The sequence below is a fragment of the Oenanthe melanoleuca genome, unplaced genomic scaffold (assembly GCF_029582105.1).
Source record: "Oenanthe melanoleuca isolate GR-GAL-2019-014 unplaced genomic scaffold, OMel1.0 S275, whole genome shotgun sequence".
In the NCBI taxonomy this organism is placed as follows: Eukaryota; Metazoa; Chordata; class Aves; order Passeriformes; family Muscicapidae; genus Oenanthe; species Oenanthe melanoleuca.
Window position 1 is genome coordinate 2,319 of NW_026612924.1, and position 20,414 is coordinate 22,732.

Genomic DNA, 20,414 nt, shown 5'->3' on the forward strand with positions numbered 1-20,414 from the left:
ATGATTAACACAGTTTCTACTGCCTTCCCTTCAATGTACTGATGTATACTTCAGCTTCTAAAATTTGTCTGAGACACAGCACATACACTCTCATGTGATTCAAGTCTAACATGGTCATCCCCACGATTCCTCAGAAAGACACCAAGCCCAACTCCCCCTGATGAACAGACAGACCATGACACAGCACTGCACCACATGGCCCTGTAAGGGGATCCCTCAAGATACACGATACTGAATGAAAGTTGGTAGATTATGAGGTTACCACAGCACAGTAGCATCAAGTGTGCTTTGCCTTGTATTGGCTCCATAATCTTCTGCTTTGCCTGCTCCTACTCCGACTCACTTCCTTGCACTGATGTGGGACACTGACACACATGCAGCCCTTTGCTCCATGTGCAAAGCTGGAGCTAAGCCACAGCTATCCTTCCCTTCTCTTGGTGCTTCTCCCTGGCTGGATCACTATTTTCTGAGGGAGTTATGCTATGACAGAAGCTCTACACCTAAGGAGAAGGCAAGAGAGAAGACAGCCTCAGACTATTCAGCACTAACTCATGGTGCAGCATTTATCAAGAGAATCTCAATCTGCCAGACACAGGTTCTGGTCCCCTCAGCATGTTCAGATCAGCAGGAAAGTTATTCAAGAGAGAAATCCTCATACACAGCTCCCTTAAATTACTGTTTTACTAAATTTAAATTTAGTAAGATTCAAACAGCATCTTTTATGAAGGCAAAGTTCCAGAGTTTGATGAAAAAAGCTTGAGAGCTCTAACTTACATGAATCTGACAGTAGAAAAACAGTTTGGCTATTTTACACCATCTCTCAAGTTTGGGGGTTTTTTTGTCTCAAAATATGTCATTTCAATAACTAGAGACAAAACTTGAGCAAAACTACTTGTAAACAAAAGGCCTATAACACAACTGATCCCCTCAATCGTATAAGAAATTATTCTAAAGGTATACAGCTGCTGAAACAGATTTGCAAGTACATTTAAAATATTCACTTTATCCAATACAGAGTGATACTGATATTGATAGCTAATGTCAACAGGGATGGCAACGGGTTATTATTCTTGTGGAAGAGATTAACATAACTTTTATTTTTTTTTTTTAGAAGTCTTTTTATATTCTACAAGAACTGGAACTGTATTCACTGTTTCTGCCTTTCTCTGTACCTCTTGGAGTTTATGCATGTATGATGACAGGTTACCTGTTCCCTTACTCGCTCCTACCCTCCCAATCCACACCTGTGATGTCAAAATGTTTTAGCTGCAGGTTTATTTCTACCCTAAGCAGAGACAGATGGACAGAAAAAAAAACCCAACACCAAAACAGTAATGAAAAAACCCAACACATTAAAGCAGAAATACATAGTCAAGGACAACCTTCAGTGCTGTAACCATGGACTTATCTCTTCCTCCTGCTCCACATAAATGAAATTCCAATATCTACTACAAAACCTATTCACTAAATTTCCAGTAAAGACCAGCACCATTGGCCAGCACCATTCCCCATTTTGTAACTTAATTAAAAATAATCCAAGGCCAGTTGTCATAGAAATGGTGTTGATTTTTTTTTAAGCCAGCCTTTAACAAGCTGTTGATTATGGAAAGCAGGAAATGTGATCCGAGGGGGCTGAAGGCTGGTAGCGAGGCACGGAAGAAAAGAATGCACAGACCTTTTGCTGCTTCAGCCTCTGGAGTCTCTGACCACAGCACTGATTTGATTTCATGGCTGCCCTGTACAGATAGCTGACATTACTAAATGCTACTCCAGTATCAACTTGTTAAATTTGAACCCAGACTCAGCATATCAATATACTAGGCCAGACTAACTGGAGTCAAGAGAAATATTTTGGGAGTTGTTTATTTTTAAATGAGTCACAATACACCACGATAATTAACTGGACTATGTAATTAAATGATTGCCATAGAATCTATTATATTGGTCACAAAGACTAATAACAAATACAATAGTGTTTATCCATTTTATTCCAGTGTATTGCTGAACTGCTGTGAAGTCAACTATGTTTTTTGCTTGGTTTGGTGGGGGAAGCTTTTAAACTTTTTTAAGTTTTATAGAATATTTACCTATTTACTGGTTTTACATAAAAACTGAAATGAGCCATTTGAGGACTTTAAGGTTCCTGTACCTGGTGCTTATGTCAATCCATTGTAAACACTGCTCCTGGGAACCAAAACAAACTAATAGCAGTCCAGTGTCATAGGAGGTTTTCTGGAAATGTTAGCTTACAAAATAACTGGCACATTTCAATTAGTCTGAATCTAATCTGTTTGTGCTTATTGTGGATTTTACCCCTCACTTCACAGTGATTTTGGGAAGAATCACCAAACTATGTGTGTGTATATATATATATATACATATATATATATATATAGTGTTTATCTGTGATCTACAGTGAGTTTTATAAAGAAGTTTAAGCATAAATCACAGTTTCCCAAGAAGGAAAGAGCATTTTTCTTTAAACTCTAACCAAAAAGCACTGAGGAACTCAGAAAGCGTAGAATCATCAGGCACTGCTCTAAGGGCAACAAAAGACAGAAAATTCCAGGCTAACACCTCCAAGGTAACTGTCTTACTAGTTTAGAAAGGGACTCTCATAATTATAAGGTCTTTGGCAAAAAGTCCTTTGCTTAAACAAGCATTTTAGTTATATGGCAGTAATGTCAAATCAATGAGAATGAGTTCTTAAACTACTTTAGTAACCATCAATTGTTGCACTTGTATCAGCATCCATAACTAAAAATATTCACATAATTTAAGTCCTCACAATGTTATTTAAACAAGGCTTAAAATCCACCTTTCATGTGGCCTATGCTTTACCAACTGCCTTTAGAGTTAATAAGAGTAGACACCTCTGCAGTTTAGCTGGACATGAATTTCATTACCAAAAAAAAAAAAATATTTAATATAAGCCTTCTAGACCTAAGTACTATAATTTGAACAGCAATGCTGTTGGGAGAGGTATTAAGTTACTCTGCACCGCTCAGGCTGAAATAGTAGTTGGAAGGAGGAAAAAAAAGAGCAAGAGGAAACTGAAAATTCCTGTGGTTCAGGGTGTATACAGAAACAAATGGTATTTACAGTTTCTCTGCACAAATGTGACTTATCTTTAATTCTACATACAACAAACTGTTCTGTAAAATTAGGCCTATCTGAAATAAAAGACCACTCATTTTTACCCATTTTATATGCAAACAACTTCAGTAACTACTATTAATTTACTGAAAAGTTAGGTGTTTATAACTACAAAATTTCATCTGAAGTTTAAATGACTCCCATGTCTCGATAACTATATAAGAAATCCCACTGAGTTAATGTAAACAGCAAACTATTGTTTAAAATCTATTAAATACATGTATTTCACAGTAATATCTATTCACCTATGCTACTGTATGTACCATATTCTAAGAAACTAATCTAAAACCCAAGTGGTACAGATAATTAAAAAATTAACTTCCTAATGGAGGCAATTTGACACCACTAGGAAACTCTGAAATCACTGCGCTTAAGTCTTGGCTGCAAACTTTTATTACTTTCCAGATAAATTTCAACTGTAAAATACCATCACATTTTTCTATAAACCACAACACTCACCTTATGGGGCCTCCACAAAGTGCTAGACATTTCCCTTTTAGAGGTTCCATATCTTTTCCTAACACCAGTTGTTTTTCCTTCATTCCCAGATTTGAACTGTATGTGCAACTGAGACGTCCTTGCACTATGACACTTGTATTTAAGGCTGGATAAGCAGCAAGAAACTTTTTGACGTGATCCTTCCAAGGAAACACTTCTTTGCAAAATATGGTGAGTTTTGCTCATCTGTGCATTTGGTCTTCCTAGTTCATTCATATTAATCTGATATTCTGAATCTGTTTTTGAGGGCAGACATGCAGATGTGCTACGTTCCAGTTTTAAATGAGGGTATTTTGTACCAGAGTTCAGATTTAACTCTGGACTGCAAGAGCCATTAACCATTTCACTGCTTGATGCAAATACTCTTTTTGTAAGATGAACTGAAACACGTGAGAAGCCACCAGGCACTTCTTCACCAGCTGCCTGCTGAGGACCATTCAAAATCTGACTTTTGTCCTGTAATGATGCATTCAAATAAAGTGGTCGGATATCTCTGACCTCACCAGAAGAGCAAATTGTTTTAGACAGTCTAAGTCCATTGACTGCTGTTGAAAGGAATCCCTTGGAAATGGCCTGATCTTCTTTTGGTGACAGCTCACTAGGAGAAATAATTAATTTATGAGATGTTTGATAGGTGCCTCTGTGTGGTAGTTGACTGGAGCTTACTGGAGAAGCTGGAGGAGTACTGGAAGGACTCCTAGGAAAAATAACCAGTGATGAACAACGTCGCAAAGGAATTTTAGTTTTCTTCCTCTCTGACAAAGCATCTTGGTCAAAAGTAGTATTACTTCTGTACAGTGTTTCCTGAGATGAGGTGCTCCTGGAGGGATTACACTTGCTTGCAGTGCTTCTATATGAAGAGTCACCATGTGCAACACTACTACAGAAAGCACTGTCACTTGTCCAAAGTGTGCCACTGCCACTGTCGCTGATGACACTGTTACTATATGAACCTCCATCACTTGTGGTACTTGCACATGATCCGTAGTCACTGCCAGCACTGCTGAACGAGCCACTGTCACTTGCTGCAATGCTGCTGAGGCTGCCTCTGCCCAGAGCAGCACTGCTCAGAAGGCTGTCATTAGATCGATGATCAGCCACAGTTTCAGTGCCAACGCTCCCTTCGCTACCAATACCAATGAATGAAGGGTCTTCACCAGCAGCCACGGCATCACCACACCGAGAACATCCACTCTGCTTCCTAGACTGCAAGGAAATGTGCAGTGAACTGCTCTTTTTTATTTGCAGTGAAGAAATAGTTGTGCTTTTCTCATGATTAATTACTTGTTGCACTACAGGTGCATAAGTAGCTTGTCTAGGAGTTAGTTTCACTTGCGTAACGCTAGGTGCAGAACTCTGTGATTTTTTGAAGTACATACAATTATTACTATCCAAAAAATCTTCAGAGGTTTCCGATAATGGATCTGTGTTGCTTCTTTGGGTAGCAAAATGCAATCTTAACCGTCGTGCCATTTGTTCTCATTTCCACGCATGTTAGCAAATGAAACCCACAAAAATCCTTCAGCAGAAAGGCTACAGGCAGCTGCACAGAACCCAGAGCTGGTACATTGCAACAGTAAAAGCCCATAAAATTTCAGTCCTTGTCCTAATTTCTACAAGATTTTAAAAGAAAGTACCTCTTGAAATAAGTCAGCCGTTCCTTGAACTGTAGTTTCTAGAGCGTCGTTGATTGCTTGCAGTCAGAACGCCTTCATTTAGAAAGCACTAATGTTCCAAGGAGCTCAGCTGCGACAAACACTACCGACCTTGTTTCAATTACACCTTCTGGAATTTGCATAAATGAATACTATAATAGGCTTCCAGAACTTCCAAGTTCCAAACAGCAACGCCTGCAGCGGCTGCACAAGCTGAGTCAATGTGCCCGTACTTTCCTCAGCAGCGTATGACTACTAATATTTTTACCCATAGGTTTAGAATTACAGGAAGTTGGTAGGAATGAAGTCCCATATAATTGAGTATCAAGTCCAGGATTGAATTTCCAAATAGTAACCATGCTAGCAAACTGCTGAGGTCTGAATTATGCACAAACTAGTGAAATAAGCTTCCTCTCCCTTAAGAAAATTTTTTTCTGCACTATTTCAATAAAACTTGAAAGAAATCTGGCATTATCTTGCAATCCACATGCTGCTAAGTAACCACACTTTCTGAAGATTTGCACATAGTAGAATCCTCTGTGTTTATTAATTCATAATTTTAAACGAGGTGCAACTGAACATGGGCCAAAAAAAGTTTTTCCGGTTAATAATTTGGCATTCGTTGTTATTTCTAGTTTGACCTTTTCTAACTACAGCTGTTAAAGGCAGAAAGAAACAAAATTATTCTTACAAATTAAACTACCTCATTTTGTTTGCTGGAAGCCCAGAGTAAGAACACATTGATTACAGTTCAATGTGATTTGCAGATATGTGACCAGCTACACAAAGTTTAGAACACTGAACTAAGTATGCACAGAGATAAAAAGCATAGCCAAATAGAATTACAGAAGAAAGCCATTCTGTGTAATTATCTATGAACTGCCTCACACATTTATAAATAATTATTATTTTTCAGAATGTTCATTTTTTAAAATAAAATTCCCAGCATGTCAAAAAGTTAATATACTGTCAATTCTTCCAAGAGTAAAGGGATTGAGAATTCCTACAAAATGTTTCAGTGGCTCATATAATCTGCAGAGGTCCTGTGCTGGCACCTAGTGGGACTTTTGATAAAAGACAATCTTGAATCTTGCTGTTAAGTGGGATTTCTGTTGTGGGTTTTGCTTTGAAAAACACCAACATTTAACTATGAAGGTACTTTTGAATACATAAGCCATATATGATGCAGTACTGAATGCTACTGCACTAACATGAAATTACTTAGTACTGCTGAAAGAGTACAAACAGAAGAGAACACTAGGCCATTTATACTTTTATAGGTCATACTACTAGGAGTTTTTTCTGCTTCATATTTATTTAACCTTTACTGTATTTTAAGCTAGAAGGCAGTAAAATTAACATTTATAACTCCTTCCCAAAAAAGAGCCAAGAATCAAATTCACAGTACCTTGTTTGCAAGCAACAAATTTGTTTTCTAATTATACTCCAGGGCTTACTTAACCTCCATTACCTGAATTCCATTATTAGAATGCAGCAATAAATGAATACTAGCTTATTCATAAAAAGCCAACAAATACAACACTTCATTTACTTCATTATAACCAATAGGACTTCTTCTAAAGTTATATGTTGGTGGGGGACTGGGATGGGGACAGAAGAGGAAAGGAAAATACCATAAAAGATTCAGTTTCAGAAAGTTACATTTGAACTTCAAGCAATACAGTAAAAATTACCCATAAAACCAAACAAGCCAAACACAAATAAAAAACATCAGCAAGTGACCCTAAGATATGTGAGTGAAAAGTAAAAAATGCATTTCTTAAGGCTTCTTCTCTCCCCAAGAACAAATGTATTAGTGGAACAGCTTGTAACATGTTGGTGTGACACAAACTGCAACCATTGGAGGTGCTGGTTTCTTTTAGGAAAGGCATTACTTTCTCCTCCGGTGGATGATCTGAATTGTTTTGTTCAACTGTACTAAAGAAATCCTAAGAAAACAATAAACTGACATAATTTGGTAACTCAAGCCTTAAGATTCCAGCAAAATTTTTCAGCATGTCTCTCTTCCTTAGCTATACCTGTACAGGTACAGCCAGCCAACAACAGCTTTGTCAGGTGATGCAAAATGGCTTTTAAAGTGTTAAATTCGATGTTGCTGAATTAGAGTTGGCATAAAAATAAACTGAAACTTAGTATTAAAAAAAAAAATGCCAATAGTTTCATTCTAAGCTTAATATAATTGATTTCTTCAGTATCAATAAGAGATTTAGGCATTTAGTTTACAATATACTTACATTGTGACAAGGTATTGTAAGACAGAAAGCAAGAGGTGTGGTCCCTTCACTGATTCATCTCCTAAGTGCTCTCACTGTTCTTGATATCTTTCTAGAGTGTTTTTAAACACAACCATAATTAAACCCTCTATAAACCTTTACTAAGAGTTTGCAAGTCAGAAGAACAAACTACATTTAGCACTCCTTTACCAAATCCAAGACAAGTGAATTTTTAAAGTTTGGAAGCTATTACAGGAAGATTTCAAAACTCTGACTATTGGCAATATAACCAAAGCAGCAAGACACAAAATTTAAGCTAAACTCTGAAGAAAGGTTTTGAGGCTGGTATTTAAGAACACAACATTTCTTAAAACCAAGCAGATATATCTGGTTTCCATTTATCCCTGAAAGTTAAAGGGAATAAAAGCACTTGGGATAAAATTTCGCAAAGAGGAAATTGATCACTGGAAGGACACAAATATAAGAATATTTCAGTTTTATCAGATTGCTCACATTTAGACTTTAAACAATCATCCAATAGGTAGATGAAAGAACACTGAAAGTAACAGAATAAAATACTAAAATAACAGAAGATGAAACACCTTTTGATCATAGCTACTTATCAAAACACCTATGATTTAATAGAAGTGGGGGAGTTTGTCAATGCTAAATAACAGTCACAGCTAAGGCACCAATTTGTCTTACTTAAAACCACCCAAGACATCTGGGATAAAAACACTGCTTCTGAGAGCAAGCTAAAGAGAAATAGGAAGGATGGCCTGTTCCATTTACCAGCTGACATGGAAACAATGAAAAATATAGGGATTTTATTACAGAACTATAGAGTGACTGATGTGGTCATGATACTTTGATGTCTAAATATAATCAGGCATGGGAAACAAAGCACCATTTTCTTAGTTGATACCAAGAAAATGTTTAATTGGTTCCTTTCCATAAGCAAACAGCTCAAACAACACATATTCCAGATTAGAGAAAAAATGTGAAGGAGTTCTCCTGGTAGAAAATACAAAGAAAACACTGGCCTTCTTCCCCTAAAAAAATCAAAATCCTACTTTCAAATTATGCCTCATGGCTTCCAGGTGGTGGCAGCAATGCTCTAATGAGATGTGCAAAGGACAGAGTACTCTGACCTCATGAGGGATATGCTGCAGCCCATAATATTATGTCCAGGTGAAAATCTGAGCATCCTGAAAAACCACATTTAACCTCCCATGTAGGCCACAAGTGCTCATGATCCGCTTTAACATTGCTTTTAGATAAATCAAAGAGACACCATATGAAAACTTTGGAATAGGTAATATCACCAGTTAAGTAGTAAATGGTGTGGGGACTGTGCAATGCCTATAACCAAAAAACAAGCCTCCTTCTTAAATCTCATTATTCTAGGAGGTTTCTACTTATATTTACACACATTTTCACTCTTCCCAACCTCAGAAGAGTAGTACCTTGATAAAAGATACAATGGTTTACTGAACACATGCAGAAAGCTTTAAAAAAAAATAATGTTTTTCATGGCCAACACACTACTCAAGCACAAAGAGATCCTTTATCGGGAATGAAACTCTGTTTGGCATGCAAGAGCACTCAATCCCTGCTATTAGGTTCCAAACTCCTGCAGAAGGGAAAGGTATTTATTCCAGTGACAAGGAACTTCAGTGAAACAGATGCAGGTGTCAAGACTGTACTGCTACAAGCTTACTCACAATGAAACACACAAACAAATACAGGTAATTAGACATCTGTACACAAAATGAGAGCTTGGGTCAGAGGAGAAATTTTGATTTCACTGTGATAAAAGCACAAGCTAGCCCCATCTCACCAGTGACCAGCCATTCAGAGTGACACCTATCTACAAGATTACAATCCAGTGTTCACTTCTTGAGCTTTCCAAAGAAAATCCATGTATGCTTTCTTTCATGCTACTCCTCACACACTGAAGAAGCTTCTCACACCAAATATAAACAGTGCTTTGTTTGTAGGGAAAAATAAACATCCAGTGCAGAGCTTTCAACATCACCAAAGAATTTGGTCCTATCACATGAACAGCACTACAAAAGAATTATTATTTCATGAGTTAAAGCACATTAGAAGTTTACAGTGATAATGTAACTGCCTCAGAGCTTCAGAAGTGTGGTAATGTCAAATAATCAGGTCTGCCTTTAGCTTTAGGTTTCATTATAGAAATTAAGGTCACTTGGAGTGGGTTATTTATCCACATTGTATCATGATGGACTCACTTTCATTCAAGTCTTTAATACACTGCAAAATTAACACAAAAAGACCTACCAAACGGTTTTCATCAAATACTTCAAAAAGGAGTCTGTGCTTCTGAGGATTAACCTATGAAAAAGAAGTGTAGTGATAATTAACATATATACTGAATTCCAGCACTTGTCTTCAGCAAAATCTCAGTGTTTATGCAGGAGGAAAGAAATACCAAAGGTCTCTACTAAACAGCAAATTTATACCTTGCTGCTATTCTACTATGCAATACTTATTAGAACCAATAAGACATAACTGGTAGTATCCCAAACTGCTTCTAAATCCATGCACATGCTTTTAAACATTCACAGAATAAAGGAGGCAACATCAAGACTGAAAATGCAGTATTTGTGCCAGAGTTAACAAATGTATTTTCTAAGGAAAAAATTAGAACATTTAAGAACATTAACTGTAGAGTTATTCCTGAATTAGGGAAAAGTTCTGCAGTAGGGAGAGTAGTGAGTAGTTTTTCCCAATGTGTCAGCCTAATATCCAAGAGGTAATAAGGCTATAAAGAAAACCACTTACTCTAAATAAGAGTTCTTCATTCCATTTTGGGTTTAAGGACTATGTGTGAAAGAAGAAAAAAAATAGCATCGGTTATACTGATAATTGTGATAATTCTGTACATAAAGTGTACATAATTTTTGATGTACTACGCATTTTATTCCATTTAACAATCCACTTAAGAAAAAAGTACCTTTAACCTTGATACTGCTGGTGAAAGTCAAAGAAGTCTTGTACTATTTAATGCAGTGCAGAATGGAGACAATTTATGCAGGTATACTGGCTATGCCATGGATAGCCAAGGTGCATTAGACACTTGAAAACAGTTAATTTAGAGTATATCCCTTCAGTAAACATCACTGCCTTCCTCTCAGTTCAACACCCACATTACTTACATGCAAACTCTTAACAAATTAACAAATGCCAAATCTCTAAGCAACAAACTACACAGACCAGGCACAGATGGGCCAAACACAGCATAACTCACCCAACTAAACTCCTCTTTGAATTGTGATAATTTTAAAAAATACTACAGATAGTTCAGCTACAAAGAGAGTAACATAAGAATTATCCACATGGAAGGAAAAATGCCTGAGTCTGCATGGAAGGAAAAATGCAATCTCATAACATACATCACAGCCACTATCCTAGAACAACAATTTGGAAGAGTGCTTTCCCTCTCATATGTAGAGTTCTTAGTTTTCAGTTAAACTAATTAAGCAGTACTGACTTTTTCCTGTATGTATTCCAGAAAAACAAGTAGTATCATGACTCAGGTGAATGAAGCAATTTGATGTTTAAACTGAACAAACTGTGTTTGTGTTTTAACATAAAAAGATAAGAGTTGTACAGCAAGTCTTATATCATTAAAGATCTCAGAAAAACCAGAACAATCCAGTACTTCCATTAATGATGTAGTTTTGAACCAGTACTCACCTTATATTTCTGTTTTTCCTCTACCTTTCAATAAATTTTTTGAAGAGAAAATACCACAATAATGTCATAAACAGAGATGCTGAGCAGACCATGGAACATTTCTTTCCGTTCACTCAAAAAGACACGAATTCTCACGTTTCCTATAGCTTTGACTTTTCCTCTGGAGTCTGATTTAAAACAACCTCAACACAATACCACAAACCCCAAACAGACCCCACCACACCCATACAGATAAGATGACTAACCTTTCTAATAGTTTTTGTCTGAATACTGGTAAGGACTCCATTCACTGGATCATACAATGTCACTTTCACATATGGGTCACTGGTAGGGAAAAAAACCAAACAAGTAGTATGCTGCTCTATGCCCTTTTTGGTCACCATTATCAGCAGTCAAGTTTTAAAAGGCTTAAATTAATAGCAGTTATGTAACCGGGGTTACAATTACTTTACAAATACCACAGACATTTGTAATTACAGTCATTTCCTACACAGTTTCACAGATAAAACTAATATAAACACTAGTAGTGATAATGATCATATTAGCTATGCCATTCTGTGTATCAGTACAATGTGACTCTCTGTCCTCTTTCACAGTTATTTCAGGAGAACAGATTTAATAAATCCTCTCATATTTCAACAAGACATGCATGAAAAATCAGTTGTGACTGAAAAATCTTGAAGTATTACATATCTTAATACTTTAGAATACCTGGAATTTGAGGTACTTCCTCAAACATGCAACTATTTTGCAAAATGTTATATCATCTTGACAGAGTTTTAACTTAACCTGAATTATTTCTGTTAATGAAGATGTCCTAATATTGTTTCTTCAAATGTCCTATTGTCTTTTTCTTTCCTGTGGTACTAAAACCCAACATATTACATGAATATCTACTTTTCATGAACAATCAATTGCTCAGAGTAGTAACAAAAGGTGACCATGATTGTCTGCCATACAGCAAAAGAGCATATGGTTTTAACATATGTAAGTTATGATGAGAAAAACTGATCTGTTTTCACTTGAGATAAAAAAATAAAAGTACATGAACAAAAAATTTAAGGGACACTGGCTTTAGGGAAAATATGAATTTCACAAGAAAAATTTATCTACTGCTAAACTGATATCACACAGAGCAATTCTGCTAGTGCTAAAATAACAATATTCCTGCACATATGCCAAAGCAGCTGACAGCAGAACTTGTACTAAACCCGTAAATACTTTTCTAGAAGCAAAAGTGGCTTTAGCACAAAATGCATTCTGCCACTAGCCAACTCTACAAGTTCCTAAAAGCATTTCAATTACCAACTCACAAGTGTGATCATTTCTCTGCTAAATGCTAAGCCACTGCTCCTCTGCACATAACTTGAGCTGAAACAATCTTATGGTCTTATAGCTACCAGAGTTTAGTACTGTGATCATTCCAAGTCTTTCAAGCACAGATGAGAACTCTGACTACAACTAAACTGTTATTTTAGCTGCAGCCCTGCCTGAAGTGAAATATAAACATGGATCTATCCTCCATGGCAGAGCTATTTTACCATGCAGAGAATAAAACATTCCTCTGGTTTTTTTGCAATACATAAGATCTATCCAAATCACTCTTGGACAGGAAAGAAGGTATCTTCATGTTTATATAGTCTCCAATAAGTTTATAAAGTTGTCAGTTCAAAGAGTTTGGATTTTTTTTTTCCTTGCAAGAGACACAGAAGAACTTACTGAGAACTAAAGAGCTGTAGAAAGAAAATAAAGAAGCAGCTGTCCCTTAATATATTAACAACATATTCTTACCTGGCTCCTAAGATATCCTTCTTGGCCAGGCCAATTCCAGCTATAACCTTCACTCTGACAATTCTCGTGTTCTCCTTAAAAACAAAGCAACATATTCAAGATGCATTCAGATTTATTTTTCAGGTATATTTTCAATTAATAAAGCTAAAAGAAATTATGGGCATAATTTTGAATTCACACTGAAAACTATAGACTAAATGATGCAGTTACTTGGTCTGACAGAAATAGCTCTACCAGTAACACTCAGACAAATCTGCATGGACCACAGAAGTTTTTACCTAATGGTATCTGAGTACTCATCAGAGGGAAGCAAATAGTCTGACAATATTTATTTCCTGGGCAGAATGAAAAGGGTATCAAAGTAATCAAAATAAATTAGAGCAGTAATAAACTCTGGAAAGAAATGCAAGAATAAAAAATTCTTGCATCTATTTTTAGTTAACAGCACAGAGAATTCACACTTAAAATATAAGGATTTCTGATATGACCTGCCAACAGGGTATGAGTTTAAGAAACCAAAAAAAAATTTAATTACACATTATACAAATTAGCTTCACAGAAGTGACATAAGTAATTGCACTCCTCCTGTTAATTAATACAGCTGCACAGTCCTACATGGTTCATACGATAAGGTACTGAATTCAAGAGGGGGGAAAAAAAATCCCAGCAGCTGTGACCATATCAGAGGAGAAAGACAAATGAGCATTGTTTCTGTGGAAAGCAGAAAGCTTTTCAGATGAAGGACTGTTTGTAGGAGATGGTGGGCCAGAGACTCTTGTGAGGAAAGCTGATCCAATCTAGGTTAAGGAGTTAAACAGATATAAGAGCAATGGGTGAAGCAGTGGATCCCAAATTCCACATACTATTGAAAGTACTTTCTAAAGGAGACTCCTAGGAAGCACTAAGAATGCTTTATCATTTGTCTCCTGTATAACCACAGGGCTAGAGTCCCTGACCAATCCCAACTGGAATAGTTCTTAAAGCTGATGGAGAGAACTGCATCCTAATCCTGAGGCAGGAACTATTGGCTAAAAATGTAAAACTGAGAACAGACCACTAAAATAAAAAATAATAAAAAAGTAAGCAAGTTTCTCTCAGTCTCTACAGTTAGAGATGATTGCCTGGGAACTGAGATGAACATCTACAATGTCCACCCACTGACAAAACAATCAATTGTCGAAGCCAATTCCAGCCAAGCCACAAGTCTGTCTTCGGCCTTCACCTCAAAGGAAATAGTCTCCTAGTAGAAACTCGATGAGCTCAGAAAAGGAAGACCAACAAACTAACCCTCCCAGCACTAACCACCAGGAAGTGGTCTAAGTTGTCAAAACCCCTGGTCATGTTATGTACTTTTAAGGTACATAATATTATCGTGTGTTTTATGACAACAACACAACCAACCAGATTTAAGAAAACAAGCAAAAAACTATGTTTGCATCAAATTAAGAAGAGCTATTTGTTAACGTTTTTATGTATCACAAATATCCTAACCTATCCACCCCTCTTACATTCTAAAACAATGTCCAGTTTATCATCTACCAATTACTTGGCTTCAGTGACATTCAACACTAGCGAGTTCCTGTGAAGATTCAAGAAGAGCCCATGTGTGCACTTCCCCTCTCCCTGAGCAACTCTGCCCTGCACCCAGAGCAGCCTGACCCCCTTCCAACAGGAGGATGGGCCTCAGTCACAGCCCATGGGACCCAACTGACAGAAATCAGCTTGACAAAAATCCCCAGCTTTTCCTTCTCAGAAAAAGACCGAGAGCCAATGCTGATGTAGGACACACAGCCCTAAAAGACAAACAGATTTTCATGTATCTGCGTTCTGTTGCTTAGACCACGAGATTTGCTCCCTTATTCAAGTATGAGAAAAGCACAGACAATTAGATGCTTTTGGGCACAGGCATCCCAGAGTCAGACTTAATAATGCATCAATGTAGTCCACACAGGGGAAATCCCAAAATAGGATCCATGCTCCTGAGATTTTAAAGTTGGCTTAATCACATGGTTTGTTTACTTGTATCACAATAGAGATATGAAAGCTATTTTACAGAAATACAAATTGCTCTGCACATAGCCTCAGGAAGCTAGAAGCCACAAACCCAATGCTGGCATGCTGAAGGTTGATTTAAACATGCCTTGCTGAAAGAAAGGTTATTATTTATTTGGGGTCAGTGCCAAACTAGGACAGCTACAGCATTTTAGTTAGCTGAGCAGAACAACTAGCCAAACCACCATGAAGGCATGGAAAGGTATGCCCATAGAAATATCTTCCTACATTAACAGAAACAGTTAAAAAAATTCCTAAATTGTTCACAACAATCTTCCCAACAGATCTCCTTTTTCACTTTCACTTTTTTGACTAACCACTCTCACTGCCAAAAGCCACCACACCCCTTTCTGTTTTTTTTTTTTTTTTTAACTGACACTGAAGGGTCCATTTCTTCCTTTTCCAAACTATTGAAATTAGAAACTTCAGGGAAAAAAACATGCTAACATGCAAGGGCTATACATAATGGCAACACACGAGGTTCTCCATCCTCTGGTCACACCAGTGGGCAATGAACACCACGGGAAATTCAGACAGCATGATGCAAACACAGTCAGAAGGGCCTGACACTGGCAGGAGCCATTATGCCATGACCCCACACATCCTGGAGAGGCAGAGCCTGCCGACAGGATACAGGACAGAGCTGTGACCATCCGACCTCTCCTCCCCCCTCACTGACAGTAGAATTACTGAGCAACTGCTGCCACAAACACACTGATCCCAGAAAGCAGTCAACAGCCAAAGAGCTCCAGGACTTTTTGAAGTTCATTTCATGCAGACAAAAATTAGGCCATGGAAGCTCTACATGGAGACAAAGCATCAGATACTTGATTCTGGCACCCACAGGGAACAGATTCAAAATCAAAATTTCATGGTTTCAAAGGAAATTTTGAACCTCATCCTCTTCACCTTTGCTCAGGAGATCCTTACTTGTCTCCTTCATTGCCACATCCAAGAAACTATGGATCAGTAACTCCTGTAGATCCACAGGCAGCTGCAATGTGAGTGTTTATGTAGTCCAAAAAATACATGGGCTGCAGCCTTTTACTCTTCCATATTGACTACAGACACTCTAAAGCTTGCCTTGCTAGTCTTTTACACCACTGACGTGCTTCCAATGGTTCTGGTGGCAGAGCAGGGGACAGGCACCTAGCCAGTGAACAGGAGCACACCAGCTATGCAGCAGTGCAGTTTATCTAAAAGACTGCTCTCTCAGCCCAGTTTATCTCCTCAAGAGTCTCTTTCTGGATATAAATTTCTAGCCTGGCTTCTGCAGTCCTGACATTAACTTGAACAGATCAATCTGAATTTATTCTGTCTGTACAGCTGAAGAAACTGAGCATTCTCTGCTGCTTTGCACACACAGGTTTTACAGGATTGGTGCCTTTGTACCCAGCTGCTCTGTAACACAGACATGAACACAACAGTCCATCAAAGGCAGCAGCTCTGGGCACAGACTTGTACAGGGATTGTTTGTACAGATGGAACAAGGACGTTCAGCTTCTTTTGACAACTTCTGACTGCCAGCCATTCCAGAGGCTGAAGGCAAAAAAACAAACAAAACAAAAAAAAAAAGAATACAATAATGTTAAAATGGAACTGTTAAGCTGCTCCCTCTGAGAATGTAAGTAACCAAATATGAATCAGGCAAAAACAGTGAATGGAAATAGAAGAAATACTGTTAAAACTACTGAATCTGTCAGGGAGTGGATGCACACAGCGTTTGTATCAGGCTGCTCCCAACAAATTCAAGCTTAAATTTTTCTCAGGGGCTACATAGTATTTTAAAGCTGTGGGGTAGGGGAATAAGGCTACAACATTACAGAGACTAAACTATTGAAAACATCTTGGTCTGATTAAGGGAGACAAAACATCCTTTTCAGAGCTGAGTCAGCAAGATAGTTATCTTATTATCAACTTCCAGGTTTTATAATTACTCTATTGTTAATCATATTAGTATATTCTAAAGTACATATTCAAGATGCTAGTCAAAATAACTGGGACTAGTAAACCACGCCATTTTCACCGTCTCTAGTAATTAATCTATTTACTAACAGATACTGTGTAACAAGGGATGAAATAGAAGGTTTCTGAGCCAGTATGTTGACAATCAGAAACTTAAAGCCTCAAAGGCGATGCTATCCAGCTTGTGATTCTTTGAACTGATTATAAAACAGAAACCTTTCTTATGTATACCTTAAATTAGTAGTAAAATGTGTTCTCAGAGCAGCAATGCATCAAACTAACAAATGGCACTTGCAGAAGAAGACAGTTTTGTTTCCACAAAAGTCATTATGAAACTACCTATGTTCAATTAATATACGTTAGGATGAAGTGCTCTTGAACTGTTCATTTTGGATTTAAGAAAACAGCACTTGGAAAGTGCTGTGGAAAAAAGTTCAAAAGTTTTGAACTTGTTCACAACCTTGAGAATGGAATGGTCTTGCTTGGCTTACACTGTTTGCAGTCAATAATTACAAAGAACAGGCATTAACAAACTGCTCATTCTCACCCCCATCCTTTCCAAATTCACACGGCAGGAAAATAACACTAAAGACAAGTGGGAGAATAAGTTCTGCCTTAGTGACAGAAGTCCAAGAGAGAGCAGAAGACAGAAGAAAAATATATGCAGGAAGAAAGGGTGAGTAAAAAGGCACTGATCAAGAAATGGTGACATGTTGATGACTATAGCCAGGATGGCTAATTTAATGCAAAACATAAAATGTTAGTATCTGCTGGACTATTAGGTTTTTTTTGAGGAAGCCAATATAAAAATGACTGACTAGTCTAACAGAACACTTGGTAGTAAACAATTCCTCTAGGCAATAACATCCTGTTATTCTTTCGTTCCTGTTAGATAGGTCAAGAATGAACTACCACTAAAGCTAAGATAAGAGCACCAAAGCTTATTACAACAATAAAACCATATAGCAGCATCAGCTTTAAAGATTGTGGCAATACCAGGAACTATATATTAAGGCTTTCTTAAGATTCATATCATGTCTGCATATAGTTCTCATTTGAAAGAAAGCATTTCCCACAGAATGGGAAGCCTTAGGTAGAGAATAGTATTTTCTGAAATTATCAGACCTCTCAAGCAAGGCAGCCATACATGTTAGGTGACATCTAAACAACAGCAAGTCTTTTTGAGCATCATCAATTCGTTTTACCAGGAGATGGAAAATGGGAAGGAGACTTCCCCATTAAACCATTGCTTCACAAACTTAGAGAACACTGTCCCCTCTACAGTGACAAACAGAGCTGAACCATTTTTCTCTGAAGAAATTAATTCAAAACAAGCAAAGTTTTAGATTCCAAAAGATTTCTATTATAAAACTACATTCATTGATCTTTTAAATGTAACTTCCTCCTGCCAGTTACTTATCATTCTTACTAATTCACTAGAACTCAATTGTACCATGTGAGCATTTTGTGATCATAAATATAAAAGTCTCATCAATCAAGAAATGCTGGTCATTACTATAGATGGTATTTAACAGCTGTATCTGATTACAAATTAGGGAAGAGATTCAAGACAACAAAAGTGCACTAATGGAGTTACCAACTCATCAACCAAATTTAAAAAACTCAAGAACCCCCAACTAATCACTAAACAACTTTTCACTATGTGCAACCCAGTATCCATAACAGTCCCACTCAATGTTTATTAGTTCATTGTAAAGCAAAGGCTTTTAAAAAAACAACACAAAACAAACAGAGGGACATAAAATAGCTTCTGGAAGCCACCAGATCTACACAAACTGCACTGCTGTTCATAAAGTGCAAGTGAACTCCAAACAAAATCAGAAAAATCAGTCAAGACTACAAGCCAGCAAACTTCACTGTTTCTACAAGAGCCTCAATTAATCCAGATACATGGGATTCTAGGACATGCCTTGCGATGGTAAAGTCCTTCACAGCCTAGAAAAAGCTGAGAGCCTTTCTAAAGCACAGAGACATGAATGTCTATTTTTTCTGTTTGACAGTCTGTATACAAACAGTCAGATATAGCAGACATCTCATACAGAGGCACTGGGAATAGGCTTTGAATAGGAACTGAAGCACTGGGCTGCCTCAAGCTCAGGCACAAAGGAGCCAAACAACATTACTGGTCTTGTCAGAGGCAACCCAAAAGAAGATCAGCCCATGCCAATCTCTGAAGTAATGTCTGAAACATTTCTACTCATCAGCATCAACTCCGAAAGACAGCAATATGAGAAGAGTTGTGGGGTAAGGTGTGCAGAAGTAGAGAAGAAACCATTATCTTAGACATTCAGTTCACCAGCTACAAGCTAAATAAATATAAACAACCTACTCCAGTAGTAGATCCTGAAGGAACATAATATACCTAAAGCTGTCCAGAAAGAAATACCACATGAGAAATCTTAGGTGACCTGCAGTAAACAAGAACACTTGTTCTACAGAGGACAATTCTCAAGTTCTCAAGTGACTGAGAAAGCTGAAATGGCAAATGTATGCAAGTAGGAAGTGTATTTTTCCTATGAGAGGTTCCCATTTCTAGTTTCATCCCTGAAAGCAACCAAACATAATAGATACAAAAGATCTAAAAATCTAACTTAGAATGTTATCTGGGCAGCATAAAAAGAGCTAAATGAAATGAGAAATCTTTAATTCATGCTAGGAGTGTAGAAACTCTGACATACAGACATCTGTAAAACTGGCTATGAAAGACATGTATATAGACAACCATTGTCATTTTATTGAATGCCTACAGTGCAAGCAGGTATTATAATAGAAAACAGAAATAGATACCAGACGACTCTCTAGAAACTATATTTTTAACACAGCAAACCACTGAAAAAAATGTAATTCCTTCTGTAACCAAAACAGTAACAGTGCATTAGCTAAGATATCAACAATTCTTCCTTCAGTTTATGAAAGAGCATTCCACCATTACTGTTAGAAAATACTGTATTTGGTACAGCAGCCAATTGCCAGGAAAATACAGTAAATGGAAGTGAATACCTCATCAGAAAATTCAAATTCAAAGTGATTAATCTACAGAAATCCAAGTCTTAACAACCTGAAAGTCTTGTATGAGAAAGCCCCACTTCCAAAACGCTGCTGTGACAAAGAAAGGCAGCAGCAGTTGTGTCAGTCTGCCCCGTGGGTGGGAACCAACACCTGGCCCTGCATTCAAAGGCAGGGCTCCCCCACACGGGTCACACCAAAGTCTGCACGGGGAATGCTCCCAGCTGATGGCTCCAAGGAACCTGCGGCACAGAGCACTGAGAGGAGTCTGACCTGCTGGGAAGAAGGAAGTACACTTTATTGCATTCCT

General features: G+C 37.5%; 1 protein-coding gene and 1 long non-coding RNA gene across 2 annotated transcripts; both read right to left on the minus strand.

Annotated features, from left to right (window-relative positions):
• Nucleotides 1-3,615: 3,615 nt before the first annotated feature.
• Nucleotides 3,616-5,127, minus strand: LOC130266836 (E3 ubiquitin-protein ligase NEDD4-like; the record flags this gene model as incomplete). The annotated part of the gene is made up of 1 exon (XM_056516105.1): nucleotides 3,616-5,127. A coding segment is annotated over exon 1 (1,512 nt), but the record flags the coding sequence as incomplete, so codon positions are not given.
• A 4,048-nt stretch (nucleotides 5,128-9,175) lies between these two features.
• Nucleotides 9,176-13,136, minus strand: LOC130266835 (uncharacterized). Its single transcript, XR_008843001.1, has 5 exons — nucleotides 13,061-13,136; nucleotides 11,515-11,593; nucleotides 10,355-10,393; nucleotides 9,851-9,904; nucleotides 9,176-9,612 (listed from the first exon to the last, which is right to left on the minus strand). It is a non-coding gene; the product is annotated as an uncharacterized LOC130266835 (long non-coding RNA).
• Between the last annotated feature and the right edge of the window lie 7,278 nt (nucleotides 13,137-20,414).